Here is a 21,097-nt window from a genome sequence, read left to right on the forward strand (position 1 = left end):
TGTGTGAACAGACTCATGTGTTGGTCACTGGGAGTTGGGGTCTCCCAACATCTGGAGGGTCACAGGCTCCCCACCCGTCCTCTAAAGAGAGATCTGCTTGCAGCCATCAAAACAGTACTCTGATCATGGGTGGCTTTGGGGAATCATAACATACCTCCCTGGGAGTCGGTAGCAATTAACCTGAAGCAGCAACATTGACCTTAAAAGCAGGTGAATCAAGCTGTTGGAAATGCTGGGGCTTGTTCTGGAGCAGGTGTGGCAGTGAGACATGTAAACTGCTAGAGCAGGTGACTTGTCAGGCTGCATCCTTCTCGGTGGGAGAAAGGATGCTGTGGTGGAACTTGGGCAATTGCGAAAGGATGTAATGCAAGCAGCTATCGACAAGAACTGGGTTTTTACTCTAGCAAACAGCAGCTGAGTGAGGTTTGTCCAGAGGCTGTACTGTTTCAGGCTGCAGGTGCTGGCTTGCATTGTGAAATGCTCATCCTTCACACAACATTTTCCTGCATGGAGGAGAAAAGCAACAACAGTGCGCCACAGGCTTCCTTGCTTTCTATCATGCAATTGTATAAGCTCTCGAGTCTGGTGCGATGCTGTCTGCCAGACACAGGTCTGCCACTTCAGCTGCTGTTTGTAAGAAGGAGGCTTTCGTGCAGGGAGGGGAAATCTCCATTCCTCTGGCCCTGGGAGGATTCCCACCATGACCCTATTCCTCCTCAGCTTCCTGATGGCAGGCATGAGGGCTTGACCTGGCTCACTGTGCTATTCAGTAGTAAATTTAGTTGGGGTTTCCTAACCATGAAAGTTGAGAAATTATGTTATCTCTGTGTGTGTTTTGAGCATTCTGAACTATTGTATAAATATTGTTCTGTTTATGGTAAAACTGACCTAATTTTAGATGTAGACATAGTAATAATAACAATTTTTCTTACTGTGTTTTTTGCACTATCAGGAATGGGGAACCTCAGACCTAGGGGACAAGTACAGTCCTCCGAGTCTCACTCTCTGGCCCTTAGAAGCCTCTTGGGGCCACACCCCTCATCCTTCTCACTTCAAACCCTCCCTGAGTGTTTTTGCCTGGGTGGAATGTGTCCTTGAACTCTCATAATGATAAGGCTTCTTGCTTGCCTTTAAGAAAAATACAGAAATAAGTGTGCTGAGTGTTGTCAGGAGCCAAGTGGGCAGTAAATCACACTGTGCAAGTTGGAATTAACTCTTCATTAGCAAAAACATGATCTTCACAGATGTGGCAGAGTGTCAGGCCTAATGACCACAACAGCTCACCCCTGGTAGGTTTTGTCCCATGGATCAGTTGCTGAGACTGAAAGCTCCCCCCCTCCCCAGCTGCCTAAGTCCTCTCCTCTCCAGGGGTTTCCCCAGGCAACCTGAGACTGCGCCTGCATGAAGCTAACTTCTCCTCCACCCTTTTCATGCCTCTTCTGGTTCTGGGACAGAAGTGGGGAGGAGATCTTGTTGCAGCAGGAGGGGGAGATACCCGTGGCTCTTCTCCAGCCAGACTCATCTCTGCCTCTTGGCCTCCCTCCTCTCCTGCTTCAGCTTCTGCCTCTGATTCTGGACTTCTCTCTGCCATAGATTCTCTCTGCTCACTAAGCCCTGCTCCCCCTTCAGCTTTTTACACCTCCTCCCAGTCTTCTCCATCTGACCAGTCATCATTGTCCCACCACCAATCCCTGGGCTCTGGTCTTCCCAACCACTCTTCTATGTCCAACCGGTCCATGACAAGCAAAGCAGAAAGTAGCCTGCTCTTTAAAGCTCTGGTTCACATTCATTGCTCCACCCATTTTTACCTCTGACCCCACCCGCCTCTGGCATGTGGCCCTTGAAAGGTTGCCCAGAAGGAAATATGGCCCTCAGGTTTTTGCTTTCTGTCCTTGCTTATTCTCTTCCTGGAGATATCTGTTTCTTGGGCCACTGTGGAGAGCACCCAATGAAAGGAAAATGATTCAGTGGCTGCTATTATTATTGTGCTGCTATAACTTTTTAAGCTTATTGTAAATGCAGGAACCTGCCTTAGACCAAGTCAGACCATGGGTCAAACTAGCTCAGTACTGTCAACACTGGCTGGCAGCATCTATCAAAGATTTCAGGTAATGTCTTTTGGAGAAGCTGGCGTTTGGACCAGGGATCTTCAATATGGAAAGCATTCTCTTCACCACCGAACTATGGATATTCTTAATGAACTCCGTATGCTGCCTTATCTTGACACAGACTGTGGGCCCTTGTATTGTCAACACTGGTTGGCAGGAGCTCTGCAGGCTTTCCAGCCCTATTTGGACATGCTGGCGACTGAACCTAGGATTGATCCTGGGACTTTCTGACTGCAAAGCAGAGGCTCTGTCACTGAGCTTCATCCCTTTCCCAACTAAACCAGAGTTGGGGGATTCTGAGTGATGGGACCCCCTTTGTGGGTCCCCAGGACATTTGCCTGGCACCACCATTGCTACCTTTTAGGTGTCTGCTGAAGCCAATTTTGCTTTTCTATGACTAATGCTGTCTTTCCTATTAAACTCCCCAACCCCCTAATTAGCAGTTTTTTCTGGAGTGTGACCAGTGTGGTGTAGTGGTTAAGAGCGGTAGACTCATAATCTGGTGAACCGGGTTCGCATCCCCGCTCTTCCACATGCAGCTGCTGGGTGACCTTGGGCTAGTCACACTTCTTTGAAGTCTCTCAGCCCCACTCACCTCACAGAGTGTTTGTTGTGGGGGAGGAAGGGAAAGGAGAATGTTAGCTGCTTTGAGACTCCTTTGGGTAGTGATAAAGCGGGATATCAAATCCAAATTCTTCTTCTTTTATTACTGCATGATTGGTCTTTTAAAATGCTGCTTCTTGAATATTTTATTTAGTTGTATTTATCACCACACCTCTATTCTACCCAATAAACAAGGCGCAAGGTTTTGCTTTTCGTTTGTTTGTTTTTGTGTTCGAATTACACTTTGCTGCTTTGGAAGCCTGTCTCTATCCTAAAAAGTGTTTTTAAAAATAATTGTAAACACATTTGATTTAATACTTTAGTATGGATACACTCTGTCCAGATTTAGACTGCTCCATATGGAAATATGATGTGATTTCTTGTAGTCCTACCTTTTTAAATCCCCCCCATCTTCCAGATTGCCCTTCTAGATTATTTTGTCTCTCCACCCACCCTGCCCCACTGCAAAAAATATTTTATCCAAAGCTCATAGCTGTGCATCCTATTAAAAATAGATGCTTCAGATGCCGTTACAGAGCTTTCAGAATATAGGGCAACAACGTCCCAAAAGGCTTTGAATGCTTTCATAAGCTGAAGAGAGTGTTTCAAGGAGAGAGAAGCAGATTGAAACAGCCATACTGGACGTTTAAAACCCTACACATGTCACACCAGAATTAACTGGTGTGGTGGGTCCCAGCGTCCTAATTGTTTACTGTAATAATTATAAAAAGTGACAGCAGGTGTGTGTTGGGTAGAAAGATTTGTTTTGGATTGTAAATTGGGAAGTAGGGAGTGCCATTTAATTCCATGGTCCCTGTATATCTGCTTTTATTGCTAGTGTGTTTTAGGATCATTTCTTCATTTCAAATATTTGGACCCTTTGGCTTCTAGGAATAGGATTTTATGGTTCTCCGAAGAGTCCCCACTGTCACCCTTAACAGCCCAAAAGGCACAAAAGGAAACAGGACTAATAATAATAATAATTTTTATTTATACCCCACCCTCCCTGGCCAAAACCGGGCTCAGAGCAGCTAACAGCAAACGTATAACACATTAACATAAAATCAGGCAATCAATTAAAATCAGATCAGGATCAGAATAAAATCCAATCAGATGGCAACCCGCAGTTTAGGGTTGGGGACCTTAAATGCTCCCCAGGCCCAGCTGTTTGTGCTGAACTTATATGAGCCTGTGAGAAAAACTGGGAGGTCACTTTCATGCAAGTTCTTATGAAAGGGGAGAGGGAGTCAGACTGAACCCCGACCAAAGGCCTGTCGGAACAGCTTTGTAGGGCTGGGCTCTGTTGTTAAATTATGAGATTCTACTTTGGCAGAAATTCCACACCCTTTCACAAAATGGCTATTTAAGCACCAAAGGTTGGAAGCTTTTGCAAGATTCTTTTTTGTGCTTGTAGGAACCTACTGTGCCTTTGTCCCAATGTTATTATTTTCATGCACTGGGGAATTTAGTGCCACTTTTACACAGACACACACCCTTTGTGTTGCAGAAATCCCTTCTGGGACGTTGTGTACCTTCACCCTGAAATGAGATCCTCTTCCTCCAAAGAACGCTAGGTCTGCGATCAAATCTTGCAAGAATGACCAGGGATTGCTTTCAACAGCCAGCCACAATCATCACCATCCTGCAAAGGAGAAAATGACCATCTTAGAATCATAGAATTGTGGAGTTAGAAAGGGCCACGAGGGTCATCTAGGCCAACCCCCTGCAATGCAGCAATCTTTTCCCCAACCCGGGACTTGAACCCACGACTTTTATAATTAAGAGGCTCTGAGCAACTGAGATATCATCTTGGATGGCCTTCTGTCAGGGGTTCTTTTGCTGCGCTCCCTGCATTGCAGGGGGTTGGGACGAAATGATCCTCAGGGCCCCTTCCAACTCCACAGTTCTATGATTCGTCACTTCAGGGCTCTCTTGCCAGGATTCGAAAGGAGGACTTTTCTGGCTCGTGTTTGGTTTATTTCCTACACCACTTTGCTCTAGCTAGAAAAGGCCCTTGTTAGAGGGATCAGTCTCCTCTGCTTGTGGCTGGATGTGGCTCAGCTGCCCTCAGCTGAGCCTTGGTGTCACTTTACTCCCTGGCTCTTATCCTTCCCATCTTTTTGTGCTTCTGCTTTTTCCGTTTGTGCTTCTGCATTGTTAGGAGTGTGCTCACATTTCTGCTTCATATTTACCGTGCCTTGGCGTGACGAAATGGAAAGATCCCCATGAACAGAGGAGAGAACCCATTGGAAAGGTAGATAAGATAAGGGATGACTACTCTGTGTTAACGGCACCGTGACTATCCAGATGTGCAAACAAGGGAGCGAGATGGATTTCCCCCTTAACAGTGAAGTGCTGCTTCTGATCCACTGTAATTTAGGCTGCATTCACAAAGCAGTTTATTCCATTTCCCTGATTGTTAACTTCTGCATTATGTTTGAGCATTCACATGATGTAGAAGACAGTAAACTATTGGAATATAGTGCATGTTCAGTGATCATTTCCATGTAAAGTGACAAATTTGGGGTGGTATTCTGGCATACAGTACTTTCCTATTGTTTTTGTGGGGAATCATGGGAGCTTTGCCTTTAAATGAGAACTGAATCAAATTTCTCATATCCCTAGTTGTGAGAAAATGTAATTTGTGACATTGCACAATGCATTTTAATGATCAGCGGAGTACCTCTGTTGAGGCATCAGCTTCAGCTCCCAATTCCCTGGCTTTGTGGAGCCTGTCCCCCTCCCTGCCACATAGGGATGTCTTGTAACCCCTCCAGTTCTTCCATGGCTTCTTTCCTCCCATTCCACAAGTAGCATCAATTTTATTCTTTCCAACCAAAGAGGTAGCTAATCTCGGCCAATAATGGAAATCCAGTTTGACTTGCTTTAATTAAGAGCCTCCCTCCTTCAGGCTGGAAAGCCATTAGAGGATTAGAGGAAATTTGGGACATATAATTACAGATCTTATTTTGCAGCCCAAAGCCACTACTGCAAGGGAGCTTTAGTGGTAGATATACCCAACTGTTTTCGGATTGGCCGTGCTATTTTAAAACAGAATATGCTTTAATGCACTTAAAGATTCTGGTCTGTTGCAACATATACAGGGTTGGACCATTGGTCCACCTATCTCAGTATTGTCCTTACAGACCGGCAGCAGCTCGCCAGGGCTTCAGAGCAGGGACAGTTGTAGAGCAACCTGGAGATGGTGGAGATTGAACCTGGGAACTTCTGCTTGAAAGGCATTTGCTCTGGTCTGCAGGCTTTCCCCTAAAATAGGAGCAGGAAGCCCTGATGCTACCCATCTTGCTCTATCACTCACTGGTGGCAGCTCCCCAATACCTCTCAAAAAAGATGTTGCAGAGCTGGAAAAGGTTCAGAAAAGAACAGACCCAACCAGCATGGTCAGTAGTTGGGCTGAGAATTGCAGAAAGATTCAGATGCCAGTGTAGTCGACTTCCGTACACATATTTGGGGTGTGGCTGGGGAAAGGCCAGCTTGCCTTCCGCTGGCCCTGGCAATGAAGCCTGGGGAAGAGTTAAAGTACGGCATGCTCAGTTTCCTTCCCACGCACGGTAAATCTTCACAAGAACCTTGCAAGGTACGTTGGCCAGAGGCAACTGATCTGAGGTTATCCAGTGATATTTGTAGGGATTTGGGCTGCCTGGGTCTAAGCTCAAATTTCTAGTCGTTGGGCTGTGTTCACAAAACATTCGCAAGGGCAATGTGAAAATGAAGCCACTGCAGACAGCAGTCCCAAGCTCCTTTCTTGTTGACTTGGGTGGAAACAGGGTGGTGTAGTGGTTAAGAGCAGTGGACTCGTAATCTGGTGAACCGGGTTCGCGTCTCCACTCCTCCGCATGCAGCTGCTGGGTGACCTTGGGCCAGTCACACTTCTCTGAAGTCTTTCAGCCCCACTCACCTCACAGAGTGTTTGTTGTGGGGGAGGAAGGGAAAGGAGAATGTTAGCCGCTTTGAGACTCCTTCGGGTAGTGATAAAGCGGGATATCAAATCCAAACTCCTCCTCCTCCTCCTCCTCCTCCTCCTCCTCCTCCTCCTCCTCCTCTTCTTCTTCTTCTTCTTCTTCTTCTTTCCTGGCCACCCGAAAGAATCCGCAAACCAGCTCTTTCTCCCATTTCTGGGTTTCCTTGGTAGCGCTCTGGCCCTTTGACAAAGCCCTCGCCTGTTCCTTTTTTATAAATCACAATTGGGATTGTGTTCCACAAAGAGCAGTTGATTGGTATCGAGAAGAGTAATGAGTTTTTTAGGCGGCTAGACAGGTGTGTAGTATACCTGCTGTTTGCAAATGGTGTGGGCAGTTCTGGTGAGGGGCAGGGAAGATAAATAACAGGCAGCACTGAACCAGCCCTGCTTAAAAGGACATTAATTACTGCACATGCTGTGACTGTGACTCAAGAACATCACCTACTCTGTAACCTTTTGCTGACCCTGTTCTTGCCCTGGTCTTGTTGTTCATAAAACCCAGGCTCAAAGTTTTAGCCCTCTGAAAGGATTTGTTGTGGGCTGCCTGCCTGCCTGCAGGTAGCTCTTTGCAGCACACTGACGGTCCGAAAGGAAGGAGGGAAAAAATCGTACCTCCTGGCCCTGCCTTGACTCATCTAGATGTTTTTCGAGCTGTGAACACATCTAGATGTGTACAGTACATAAGTTACGTGAACAATCTGGGATCCTGCAAAATGCAGGGTTGTTGATTGTGCAGAGTTGCATCAGCTCTGTTCGCAGGTTGAATGAACTCGAGGTTGTGTAGATGGACCTACTCCGGACTGACTTACAGATGTCAGCGATGAGATAGTTCCTTCCTTCAGGTTGACAATCCAAAACAATACACAACACAAAAGGAAAATGGATTGGGAGGGAGAAAAGCAAACTCAGACACGCTTCCTTAATTACAGAGTTATTGGAATGGCCAGCTGGAATGGGGGAGATATCACAGAGAGGATGATATCCTTTTCCATCAGGAGATGCTAGGGTTTGAGCCTGGGACCGTCTGCATCCAAAGCAGGTACTCTGCCAATGAGCTATGACTCTCCCACACGGAGGATATAGAAAGGGAAGAGCAGGCACTCGAGTCAATGGATGATGGAGATGCAGGAAGGAGAAGCCTGGAGAAAGTGGGATATAGATGTGACAGGTTCAAGCTACGCAATGATTAAGCCATGCATTTCATGTTCCTTTTTTGCCAGAGTCATCTCTTCCAACACGTGCAAAGGACATTGCTGAGGACTTGAAGAAAGAATTTGCATTTCTTTCCGGTGAGTATGGCAAACTTCTTTGTCTCCCAAACATTTTTTTAAAGTGTGATATAAATAGGCAAAATTAAAGTAAACCCCACCCCACATTGCTGGGACCAGTTTGAGACTGAACAAGGGCTCTGCTGGGACCAGGGGTGGACAGTGCAGTTTGAGACAGAAGTGAAATGCAAGTCCACAGCAGTTAGCATAATAAATAAGGGCTCCATTTAGGTTAGTTTCATGGTCACATAGTAGTGTAGTTGGACCCCTTCATGATAGTCACAGCCATGCCCCCTTCAAAAAGTATTCAATAATCTTATCAATATATGGTAATAATAATTAGAGATGCAATTCAACAACCAGTGCAGATCTGCATTTGTTGCCCTTCAGCTAGAGCTATGCACGTACACGGGCAAATGATTAGGAGTGCTCCAGTGTCTTATTTCAGAGTGACTTGAGTTCTGTTTTCCTTGAAGTCCCATTGCACATAAGCCCCTTGCATTCTCAGTGTTCCTAAACACTTAGCTCTGGAGCATGCAGAACAACTCCTCCTGGTCATTCTCCCCATGTTCTTTCTCCAGAGGGGCCCTTGGAGCCAGTCCTCAGGGGCTGGCTCATCTCATTCCAGACAAGCTCCAAGTAGCACCCAGGGTGAGAAGACTCCTTCTTTGTGGTGAAAAGGTCCCCTTGCATGCTGATTGGGCAGCTTTAAGATGCTGGAGACAGTGAACCTGCTGCAGAAATAGTAATGGGTCTTTGACTGTGACCCTGCCTCCCCCAGCAGGCACATGTGTTGAATGGTTTAGCAGCTGATTTAGGATTTAGAGCTGAATGTTTTGGTAAATGGCAGAAGGATATTTCGAAGTTTGTCTGGCAGGGCAAAAAGCCCCGGATAAAATTCAAAATACTAACTGATGCAAAAGAAAGAGGGGGGTTTGCCCTGCCAGACTTAAGGTTATACTATGAAGCTGCAGCCTTCTGCTGGATGAAAGATTGGCTGTTACTGGAAAACACCGATGTCCTAGATCTGGAGGGGTTTGACAATGCTTTTGGGTGGCATGCATATTTGTGGTACGACAAGGTTAAGATTCATAAAACATTTAAAAACCATATTGTCAGAAAAGCAATATTTATGGTCTGGATAAAATACAAAGACTTATTAGAAAGTAAGACCCCGAGGTGGCTATCACCAGTGGAGGCCAAGGCCCGAAAAAGACCCAATATGGAGACCAGTTGGTTGAAATATGGGGAAATGTTAGAAAAAATAGGTGACAATTGGAGATTACAGAGCTATGAAAAAGTAAAGCATAAGGTGCAAGACTGGTTTCATTATGCTCAAATTCAAGAGATGTTTAAGTTGGACAAAAAAACAGGATTCCAGGTGGAAAAATCGAAATTAGAGACAGAATTGTTAGAACCAAAGACAAAGGTACTTTCGAGAATGTATAACTTGCTGCTTAAATGGAACACTCAGGATGAGACAGTTAAATCCGCCATGATAAAATGGGCTCAAGACATTGGGCACAACATTATGTTTGAGGACTGGGAAAGGTTATGGACCACCGGTATGAAATTTACGGCATGTAGTGCCCTGAAAGAAAACATTCTGAAAATGATATACAGGTGGTACATGACCCCAGTCAAGCTTGCTAAAATATACCATTTGTCTGATAACAAATGCTGGAATTGTAAGGAGGCGGATGGGACATTCTTCCACCTCTGGTGGACCTGCCCAAGGGTAAAGGCTTTCTGGGAAATGATTTACAATGAGTTAAAAAAGGTATTTAAGTATACCTTTCCTAAGAAACCAGAGGCCTTCCTTTTGGGCATTGTCGGCCAGAAAGTGTTAAAGAAAGATAGAGTATTTTTTATGTATGCAACAACAGCAGCAAGGATACTTATCGCAAAGCACTGGAAGACACAAGATTTGCCCACACTGGAGGAGTGGCATATGCAATTGATGGACTATATGGAACTGGACAAAATGACTGGCAGAATCCGAGATTTGGGAGAAGAAACAACGGAGGAGGACTGGAAAAAATTTAAAGACTATTTACAAAAATATTACAAGTTATATGAATGCCAATAATTTGCATGACTTGGGAAACTAAGCTCCAGCAATAAGATTTTGTATATTGGAAATTAAGATATGACCTGGAAAGGACTAAAGTTTAAAATAATATTGTGTTTAGTTTAAAGTGAAAGTAAATTGATAATAAGCATTTTGAACCTAAAAGAGAATTATTTGAAAATATTAATAACACACGAAACAAGCCATTAATTTGCTGACATTTTATTGTTAAGAAAGCAGGGTGAGGGAGACGTGGGGAAGTCCAGTAAGTCATGGAAAAATGTAATTGAAAGTTGGATTTCTTTTGTTTTTCTTTTCTTCTTTTTTCTTTTGTTGTTTGATATGATAACTGGAAAAAAGCAATAAAAATATATTAAAAAAACAATAGCAGCTGATTTAGGATGTCTGCTTATTCCCACCCAACCCTCTCTTCTAAACTAGGTGGAAGAGGGAAAGACAACGGCTGGATCATAACATTTCCTGAAAATTCCAATTTCAACCAAATGCCTGAAGAGGTTGTGACAAAAGTTTTCAGCTACTTAACTCGGATTCCAAGGTACCCATATTTCACTCTAGTGGGTGCTGCGCTGTTACATCAGCTTGATATTGTTATAGATTTAAGGGTGGGGGACTCCCCTAAACCCTATAAATTACCAAATACTAGTATTTTGATTATTTGGGACATGAAGTGAGAATGCAAGCTGCAGAAGAATTCCTGTGGCTGAGCTATGTTCCTCAAGGAACAATAGAGAGCAATTGAGGGACATTAACAATGGGACCCCGGTGGCCCTGTGGTCTAAACTGTTGACCCTTGGGCTTGTCGATCAGAAGGTTGGCAGTTCGAATCCCCATGACAGGGTGAGCTCCCGTTGCTCGGTCCCAGCTCCTGCCAACCTAGTAGTTCGAAAGCACGCCAAAAAGTGCAAGTAGATTAATAGGTAAACGGCGTTTCCATGTGCTGCTCTGGTGTTGGTGTTCCGTTACGCCAGAAGCGGCTTAGTCATGCTGGCCACATGACCTGGAAAAACTGTCTGCGGAGCGGACAAATGTCTGCTCCCTCGGCCAGTAAAGCGAGATGAGCACCACAACCCCAGAGTTGTTTGCGACTGGACTTAACTGTCAGGGGTCCCTTTACCTTTTAACAATACAAGAGATGGCGTTCCCCCTTGCCCTGAGGTGTGAACAGAGACTGGGGATTTAGAAGGTTGCCAGGGTGACTGTTCTGGGAGCAAGGAGGAGGAAGAGGAGCTGAGATCAATCCTGGGCAGGTTGCCTGAAGGTTGCCTGCACTGCTGTGGGGGTACCAACCCCTCTTGAAAAGGGCCAGGCTGTAAGATCTGGACTCCCTCCATGCAGACTGAAGGTGTAAACAAACCATATTTCTTAAAGCCATGGCATTTCTCCACCATGTCTTCCTTAGGCTGAGAGACAGAGGCTGGCTTAGCTTACCTCACAAGGTTGTTGCAAGGATGAAAGGTATATATTCGTGGAGGGGGCATTCAGACTACTGTGGCGCACTGGAGAATCAGCATAATAAAAAAGCAGATAGTTGCCTGTTGCTTACTTTGACAAACTATGTCAGCACCAGAATCATAAACAGCAGTGTTGCTGCATCAATAACCAAGATAGAAAACTTGCAGCTTTTTTTTCTGGTGGGGAGCACGACATAGTTATGTATTAGGAGCATGTTTTGCAAATACAATTCCCAGCATCTCCAGTTGGAAAAAAAAATCTGGTGGAAAGTAATAACTGAGCTATGTTTCCTGAGGTTTAGAAACTTGGCAAAGGGCAGGCGGCTGTTTAAAAATGAAACAGAGATTCTGTGCATCCTTCCCTTAAATGCGTGCTGGATTTAAAAACAGCAACACACATGCACAATCCTGGAGGTCCAAATAACAGCATACATATCATGTTCACTAGTTTCATTTGCAAATGTTTGTTCTGGAACCTAATAATTAAACACTTGTTGGTTTAATTCACCTGTGTCAACCTTCAATACTGTGCTGCCAGGAAGTAAGAACTGGGGAAAGGAAGAGAAAAAACGTTAACTGTGATCAAGTTACTAATAAAATAAATCAGTCTACCTTGATACCTGCCCAGCAGGTTGGGTTGTATATTCAGTGCAGTAGTGAGGTGCTCAGAACTTTGTTTTACTGGCAGGAGGCTCACTTCTGGACTTAATGGCTTTATGTCTCTCTAGAGGGCAATGTGTATTTCTTCCCTTACTTGACCTGAGTCTCCTGTTTCAATGGGATTGTTTTAGCGCATATTTTAATTGCAGATGTTTTTTATTTATTTCTTTTTAATTAATGGGATTCCCCCACCCACCCCTTTTGTATCTTAGTGGTTGACGTTTATATTTGAATGTTTGTGTAATTGGTTTTTTATCCTCGTAAGCTGCTTAGAAGCTTATTGCGGCATTAAGTGGTATATAAATTAATAAACAGTAATACTTGCGGTCAGTCTGACATTTTACCACACTTGGGGATCCTCCTGCTCAGTGGTGCCCTGGATGTTTGCCCAAAAAAACCTAACTTGATGGCACCGCTCTTTGTTGGAGAGTTTAAGTGCCATTTGCCTGTATGTGGTCAGTAAATGAATCTAGCATTAACTGCTCTGAGTTTGATGGCATCTGCAGGTTCATTGCTGAAGTCAGAGAATGAATATTGGGCCTCGGCCACTGTTAAAAAATCTTAATGCACCCCTTGACTTGAAAAAGCTGGCAACTCCTGGTCTCGGTGTGCCATTTATTAACTGATGCACTATACATTTTTGTAAATTGATGTGGAATTTAGTAAAATGGCAGTCAAAAAGGACTCCCAGAAGTCGACGGTGATGGTAACTATGCCTAGATGTGCCGAAAAAAGGATATTAGACAAACTCATGGTTGCCACAACAGTCAAATGGACCTTATGTTCAGAAGCACTGCACCCCCAAGTATTGTGCACTGGGAGCAACAAACAGGGGAAGGGATCTTGTCTTAATGAGAAAAACATCCGTTTTTGAGAAGCAAAACAGTGTTAGCAAAGTCATGTAAATAACGCAGGTGGAGAAAGAAGAAATCCTTACCAAGGAAAATGAGCAAAATAGTGTGCAATTTGAGGATAAATAAATGAGAAAAATGTGCATAATTTGAAGAGAGGTTTTTATCTATTTTACTTCAAGGCCTTGTATATAGCAACAGATAGGTAGCCGTGTTGGTCTGCCATAGTCAAAAAAAAAAAAAAATCCTTCCAGTAGCACCTTAAAGACCAACTAAGTTAGTTCTTGGTATGAGCTTTCGTGTGCATGCACACTTCTGTGTATCTGAAGAACACTTCTGTGTATCTGAAGAAGTGTGCATGCACACGAAAGCTCATACCAAGAACTAACTTAGTTGGTCTTTAAGGTGCTACTGGAAGGAATTTTTTTATTTTGTATATAGCAGGGAGACATTCAGCAAAATTAGCTGGTGTGGGGAAGGGAGGAAGACTCCCAGAACTGCACAGCCAATCAGAGCATGTGGCATCTTAGCAAACATCATGCCACTCTGCCCAGTTGCTAAGCAGCATCTCTGCCTGCCCCCACCCTTGGCTAGCAGAATTATCCTTTAAGCAGGGAGTTCTGAAGAGCGAGTACTTCCATACTATAGGATCAATTTCATATGAAGGTGGAACAAGTATCATGTGGCACCAGTTCCACAGATCAAAGCAGCCAAGGGGGCATATACAGTGGTATCTCGGGTTACATACGCTTCAGGTTACAGACTCCGCTAACCCAGAGATAGTACCTCGGGTTAAGAACTTTGCTTCAGGATGAGAACAGAAGTCGTGTGGCGGCGGCAGCGGGAGGCCCCATTAGCTAAAGTGGTGCTTCAGGTTAAGAACAGTTTCAGGTTAACAACAGACCTCCAGAATGAATTAAGTTCTTAACCCGAGGTCCTGGGGGAAAGGTGATCTTGCAAATAAACTAGCTCTAAGCTGTTAAGGGCTTTATAGACTAATTATGATATTTTTGTTATTTAGGTATTTAGTTATTGCATTTATATCCCACTTTTCCTCCAAGGAGCATAAGGAGGCATGCATAGTTCTCCCCCCTCCTCATTTAATCCCCACAACGACCCTGTGAGGCAGGTTTGGCTGAGAAGCAGTGACTGGCCCAAGGTCACCCAGGGAGCTTCAGGGCTGAGCAGGGATTTGAACCCTGTTCTTGCAGGTGCTAGTATGACACTCTAAGCCAGGGGTCAGCAAACTCTTTCAGCAGGGGGCCAGTCCACTGTCCCTCAGACCTTGTGGGGGGCCGGACTGTATTTTTTTTGGGGGGGGGGGAATGAATGAATTCCTATGCCCCATAAATTACCCAGAGATGCATTTTAAATAAAAGGACACATTCTATTTATCTAAAAACACGCTGATTCCTAGACCGTCCGTGGGCCAGATTTAGAAGGCGATTGGGCCGGATCTGGCCCCCAGGCCTTAGGTTGCCTACCCATGCTCTAAGCAATGCCCCACAGTGAGGATGGCCTGGGAGCAAACAGGCAATAGTGAAGGTGCTGCACAGCAGAGGTGCCACATGCTGGCAGGGTCTCATTCCTGCCACGCTAGCTGCAGCTTCCAGGTCAAGGACAAAGGGAAGCACCACCTAATAATACAAAGTAATAATGTTAATGCAGCACACCCTGGCCATTTTCAGAAGGGAAGTTGAACAGAGCATACTGTTGGTTACAGTGGTTGAACTGCCAGTGGAACAGCTGAGCTCGATTTGAACTCTGTGCCCACTTCGTCTCTTTGCTGCAGCTTCAGATCCTTCCCACTCACTGAGCCCAGCCACTTCCTGGAATTCCTGCAAGATACAAAAATTGCAGTCTCTTCCCACCTGTCCAAAACCCCTGAGGGTTTTTTGGGGGGGAGTTTCATCCAGAGGTGTGTTGCCACCAATCTCGTGTGTGAACTGAAGGTTGCCGTTTCCAAAGATGAAAGTGCAACCCAGCGAACGAGTCATTGCAGAGTTGTTCCACCTTATTAAGGCACTTTAGGGCTGTTCCCAGTATTGCTTAGAGAGGGAACGCCCTAGCAGATAGCAGTCCGCCACCCACCACACCCTAGACAGCAAGGGTGGCAGCACCATGAAATCATGGGAGCAACCAGTGAGAGATTTGCAAAGCAGAAATTTGCCTAACCAGGATCACAGTGGCCTGTTTCTCTGGGTGTGTGTGTGTGTGTGTGTGTGTGTTTTACTTCCTTTCAGCTGGCTGGGTGCTGATTGATACAGGAATATAATCTATAGAGACTAGGGATGGGGAAAGAATTCCTTTGGCCTGCTTTGCGCAATGGACCAACCTGCTCTGACATTCCCAGACTCACTATCTGATCGGAATGCAACTCCCACTTGGATTGCACCCTTTGCTGGATTTTGCAGTGTGCAAAAAAATAATAATGCATATTTTATGTAAAAAAGATTAATATTGCATTGTTTTGTACTGGTGAATGCATCAAAAAGTATGCATTTTATCTACTGTTTCATGAAATTTATATACCACTGGAAAGGAAGGGATTTGCGTGGACAGGCGGAGTCCCCAGATCCCGCGCGGTCCCCCCCCCCATCATGTGAAATAACGACTCATGACAACATGCTATGGGATTAAATTGGCCACAACTTTATTAAATTTCAAATGTGGGTAGACCTTGGCTCAGGCATTGGACGTTCTCCCTCCCCAGTCCCCAGCCGGGGACCTAGGGAGCATCAGGGTTATCCAGTGTGTGTGAGGGGGATGGACCGGCTCTGAAGAACATATGTTCAAGCAGAGATAGCCGCCCCCATTACGCCGCCGCCGCAGGGGAGAGCAATGACGACCTTTCGGCGTACGGTCAAAGCCTCCCTTCAGAAACCCCTTTAACGGGGAACCCTGGTATCGCCGTCGCAAAGAGGAAGATGGACTAAAGGATTCTGCCCAAGGCCTGATACCGCCAAAGTTGTGACGTTTTGCTATGGAAAAGGCGAAACCTGCCAGTGCAGGGAAATTCCTTTCCGGCCCTTTAACAGCGACCTTAACGTAGCAGTGCCCGCATACCTGGAGCGGTCATTACTCTTAAGCTTATCCTCAATATCCAACTTTCCTCTCCCTCTTAATAACATATTTGTACGTGGTTTCTTTTTCCATTTATGCACGCTTTGTCCTAATATTTGCATTCTTGTCCACATTATTTTTGTGTGTGTGTTAGAGAAGCATGTGTTTCAATTCAGTACAGGTTTAGTATGAATTTGGTAGGTTCTCTTTAAAATGCAAACTGTACTGAATCTCACCCTGCTGCAAGTCTTGCGGCATCAGATTCTGGTAAGCCATTGCTAGGGTGTGTGCCCTCCTTTGTTTCTCCGCCTTTTCTTTTTCCTGTCCTGCCCCACCCTTCTCTTTCAGTGGCTTTGATCCTAGAAAACAAAATAAGTATGGAATTGACCAAAATCTTGCAACGTGCCTTGGAACTTGCAGCCTGATCTCCAGGCAATGTTATTTGCCAAGTGTATTCTGCCATGCAAACCTCTCATTAACAGTGTGATGAGTAGATTCAGAGCGGGTTCCCCTAAATTATAGTCTTGAAGAACATGAATTAGTAATTGAGTCAGGCAAGGTTAGGGCACGTGCGATTAGGTTTTTGCATGCGGTTCTGTGGTTTTGCCAGGAGAACAAAGACTTGTGCAACAGAGAAAGAAGAATCCACCTTATTCCAGATAAATAGCACATGCTCCAAGTATCCCCGTCTACTATCAGTTTCAGTTCTCTGGTCCCTGTCCCTGGTAAACCAGTTTCTCCTTTGTGCCCATAGGTTGTTTTTTTGCTTTTGCTGCTTCTTTAAATATTGTCAGCTGCAATATTATTTACTGCATTTACTGCAGTATTATTTACTGCATTATATGCCACCTTTCCCCCACACAAGGAGCTCAATACATGGTTCTCCTTCCACTTTCATCCCCACAACGACCCTGTGAGGTAGGTTAGGCTAAGTGATGGTGACTGGCCCAAGGTCACCCAGTGAGCCTCATGGCCGAGAGAGGATTTGAACCCAGGTCTCCCAGGTCATAATCCAGCACTCTAACCATTACACCACACTGAGGCTCATGCCAGTCCCCTCTCTTGGGTTTAGGGGTGGGGAAGAAATTCACTTCAGTTTGTATTTAAAGGCAAATGTGCCTAATTTGCACTTTCTGAAACAGTATGTGAACCAAGGCACAGCCACCCCCCTTTTCTAAATCAAATCAAAATGTGCCGAATATTGTAATTATGTGTTGATTTTTTTATATATACTAAACTTATACCCTGCCCTTTCTGTCAAAAGAGCATTGGGCAGCAGACAGATGTTAAAACAAAAGCATTATAATGTAATTGAAGCAATCTAAGAACAATTACAGTTAAAAGGATCTAAAAGCTGTTTCGTTTTAAACCATAGTAGCAGTTAAAAACACTGTTCCATCCAATGATCTTTTTTTTATATATATATAATATTTTAATAGGTTTTATCAATAGAAAAGTTTAGAAAAAAACAAAAAACAAAAGCAAAACAGTTGCAAAATATAAGAGTACAAAAATACAAAATACAAAAATACAAACATTAAACACAAAAAAGAGAAAAAAAGAAAAAACACATATAAAAGAAAATTTCCCTCTTTCTTAATCTTTCCACTTTAGTTAACTAATTTTCCTGACTTCCTCACGTCTCCCATTTTTGTATCCCTTTTAAATTTGGTTCAGCAAATTCATATTCTATTAGTTTATCTATTATTAATCCCCTCATACTTTTTGCCTTGTTGCTAGAGCCCCTTCAATTCATTTCAATGTCATCAGCATTCAAAAATTTTACAATGTTTCTGCAAATAATTTTTAAATTTCCTCCAATCTTCTTCCACCGACTCTTCTCCCTGGTCTCGGATTCTGCCAGTCATTTCCGCCATCTCCATATAGTCTATTAGTTGCATCTGCCATTCTTCCAAGGTGGGTAGGTCTTGTGTCTTCCACCATCCAATGATCTTTGGGTTGCAAGGGACAGGATTCTTCAGCCTCCTAGGTGAACAGGAATGCTTTCAAATTCCTCCTGAAAGTTAATCATGATGGAGACAGGTGCACTTCACTAGTGAAGGCATTCCACAACCAGGGAGCCACTCCTGTAAAGGCTGTGTCATGGTTCTGCACCAGTGGGGCAGCCCTCAGTGGCAGCACTGCAAAAAGGCCTCCCTAGCCAATTGTAGGGTCCAGGATGGTTGGAACTGGGGAAGGTGCTACTTTAGGTACAGTACCTGGCTCCCAGTCAAGTAACGTGTACATAAAATGCATATATTATGGGGAGTTTCTGAATTGTAAAAATATGTGTTTCGGGTGCAAAGCTGCATACAAAAATGGGTATATTATGGGAGTTTCAAACTGCAATGCCAGTGACTTTTCATGAGGACTTTAAAAACAACATTTGCAACCTGATTCGGATATGTGGAGAACTGAACTTAAGAACCAGAAAAATGAGACACTTGGTTCGTCATATTTGCCCATCCATATTCCTGGTGGACCTGGGTGGTACGTGACTGTAGAAACCTTCAGCTGACATTCCCTGCCAGTGTGACTTTTCAAGGGTGAGCTTTTAACCCACAATAGGAATGGATGTTTGTGTATTGAAAGCTATTTTTATTTAAAAAAATAATGTAGGAAGAAGAAGAAGAAGAAGAAGAGTTTGGATTTGATATCCCGCTTTATCACTACCCAAAGGAGTCTCAAAGCGGCTAACATTCTCCTTTCCCTTCCTCCCCCACAACAAACACTCTGTGAGGTGAGTGGGGCTGAGAGACTTCAAAGAAGTGTGACTGGCCCAAGGTCACCCAGCAGCTGCAGGTGGAGGAGCGGAGATGCGAACCCGGTTTCCCAGATTATGAGTCTACCGCTCTTAACCACTACACCATACTGGATTTAGATCCAGGAAGCCCAGTTGTGAACTTTTGGTGTGGATGTGAATGGCACAGCTCTGTTCCCTGCTTCTTCTTTATTTAATTTTTTTATGTTCCAGCCAACGTGAATTGGACACCAAATTTATCCTAATCCTGGACAGAAGGTTGGATACATGGACGTCTGTCAAAATGACTCTGCAAAGAATAGCAGTAAGTTCTTCTGTGGTGGGGTGGGCACAAGGGGAGTGTCATTATCTGCCCAAGGACCATAATTCCTTTGTGGATAACCTTCCAGGGGACAAACGCCAGTGGTGGGAGGAGCCAGAAATGGGCAGGGCTAGAGGCAGAAGTGGGTGGACCAATGGCTGTGACTCTTACCAGGAGAGCAGGTTGCATTTCGGCCAGGCAGAAGCCAGAGGTTTCTGCACACACAAACACACACACTGTCTCTCTCTCTCTCTCACTTCCCAAGACACCCTCCATCCAGGTAAAGAAGTAGTGTTACCACAGTTCTATTACACATTCCAGCCACGCAAAATCATTGGAGGAGGATACAAAAGAGGGTATTCCCTGGGGACAGTTCTGAGGACTGGTTCCCCAATTCCAGGGGTGTTGGGCAGGGGAAGGGGAGTTGGGGGGCTGAGCACCATTGGGGGAGAAGGCCTAGGTGTTTGGTCTTGTTCTAGCCCTAGTGAGCTCTACCAGAAAGTGACATATCCACTAAGCTCTTTGGTTTGGTGGTGCTGGTGCTGAATGCCAGATCAGTCCATAATAAAACAATGCCCATTCATAATTTGAGTGGACTGATCTGGCTTGGGTGAGTGAGCTGGGTGGGCCTGACCTTACCCAGCTCTGTCCACCTGGATTTTCAGTGCTGCAGCAATCTAGACTAGGGAGTCAAGGCAGGGGGGTTGGTTATTGCCCATACAGACACCATTTCCTCAACCAGGGAGGTTCTTGACCTTGGGATGGGATTAGAAGGTCAGCACTTGAGGCTGGGCCAGAGAGTTGGGGATGCCCCTCAACCCCTTCTCTTCCTGCCTTACCAGATTTAGCAGAAGGTGGTTGACCATTTGGGCCCAGAGTGTGGTTAATGCTTTGCTGCATGAAGGGGTGGTCTCTGCTGCACTATAGTCCACTGTATATAATAAACACCTAACTACAAGTTCCTGGTTCCTGCTTCGCCCATCCTGTCTGTAGCCAAGTTGCCAATTGCTTCAGTGGACTGCGTGTACTCTGCTAGGTCTGGCTAAGATCCTGCAACTAGTCAGAAAGTTGCAAAACACCAATAGGTTTTGCCAGTATAACCTTTGCAGAAAATAGGGCAGGGGGAGTGTGACCTTGATCTCTCTTCAGCACTTGATACCATTGTCCATAGTATCCTCCTGGACCATTTCTGGGAAATGAGAACTGGGCGGTGTGTTTGGGGGGCCCTGGGCTGTCCAGGTGACAAGACTCACCTTTTTAGAAAGGCTTTGGAAGTAAACCTCAAGGGAAATTCCATACCCGCTGCCTGTCAGGGCGGGTGTCACGAGTAAGTCAGCAATAACTCACACAGTAGCGAGTGAAGTTAACTCTTTATTCAAATAAGAGAAGTTCGGGGAAATTAAAAAACACACACCATTTTATAAGTTGTATGAGCTTGTTTCTCAGTTTGATTCTTTTACATGGTTTTGCATGTTTTGTGGTATTTTATGCATTGTGATTTGCTGTGGTTTTTATTTATTATCATCTAGTAATTCTTTATTGTAACTGATAAGTGTTATTATTTGTGGATATTTAATTTTACTGTTTACTATTATATTCTAATGGATTATTGAAAATTGCTTTATTTGATATAAGTTGTTTATTTTAAAGTTATTGTGGCTTTCTTTTATTGGATCAGATTATTATTATGTATGTGATCTTTGCTGTCTATTTTATTGTTTCTTCAGCTTGTAAACCGCCACGTGCCTAGTAATATAGAAAGGCGGTATTACAAACTAAAAGTGAAATGAAAAATGAAAATAAACAAAAGAGCCCAGGAGGCCAGACCTAGTGAGCAAAGCAACTCATCCCAGTAGTTCTTACCCCAATGAGGCAGTTGCAAGGACTGAAGATCCCTGCTTTCCCACAGTTCTCTAAGTCTTCTCCCCTGTTTCCTTCCCAAGCAATCTGAGACTCC

At 44.5% G+C, this 21,097-nt stretch overlaps 1 protein-coding gene across 4 annotated transcripts in view; it reads left to right on the plus strand.

Annotated features, from left to right (window-relative positions):
- MCF2 (MCF.2 cell line derived transforming sequence) overlaps positions 1 to 21,097 on the plus strand; it is a 77,011-nt gene that overhangs the window by 2,917 nt on the left and 52,997 nt on the right. For 3 of the 4 annotated variants that reach the window (XM_081178952.1, XM_081178950.1, XM_081178951.1), the window contains exons 2-4: positions 7,914 to 7,982; positions 10,474 to 10,588; positions 19,053 to 19,143. In XM_081178952.1, coding sequence (XP_081035078.1) covers positions 7,914 to 7,982; positions 10,474 to 10,588; positions 19,053 to 19,143 — 275 coding nt within the window. Of the gene's footprint in view, positions 1 to 7,913; positions 7,983 to 10,473; positions 10,589 to 19,052; positions 19,144 to 21,097 lie in introns of those variants that run through there. The other variant, XM_081178954.1, reaches the window with a different exon arrangement.

Source organism: Podarcis bocagei (assembly GCF_964188305.1).
Source record: "Podarcis bocagei genome assembly, chromosome: Z".
In the NCBI taxonomy this organism is placed as follows: Eukaryota; Metazoa; Chordata; class Lepidosauria; order Squamata; family Lacertidae; genus Podarcis; species Podarcis bocagei.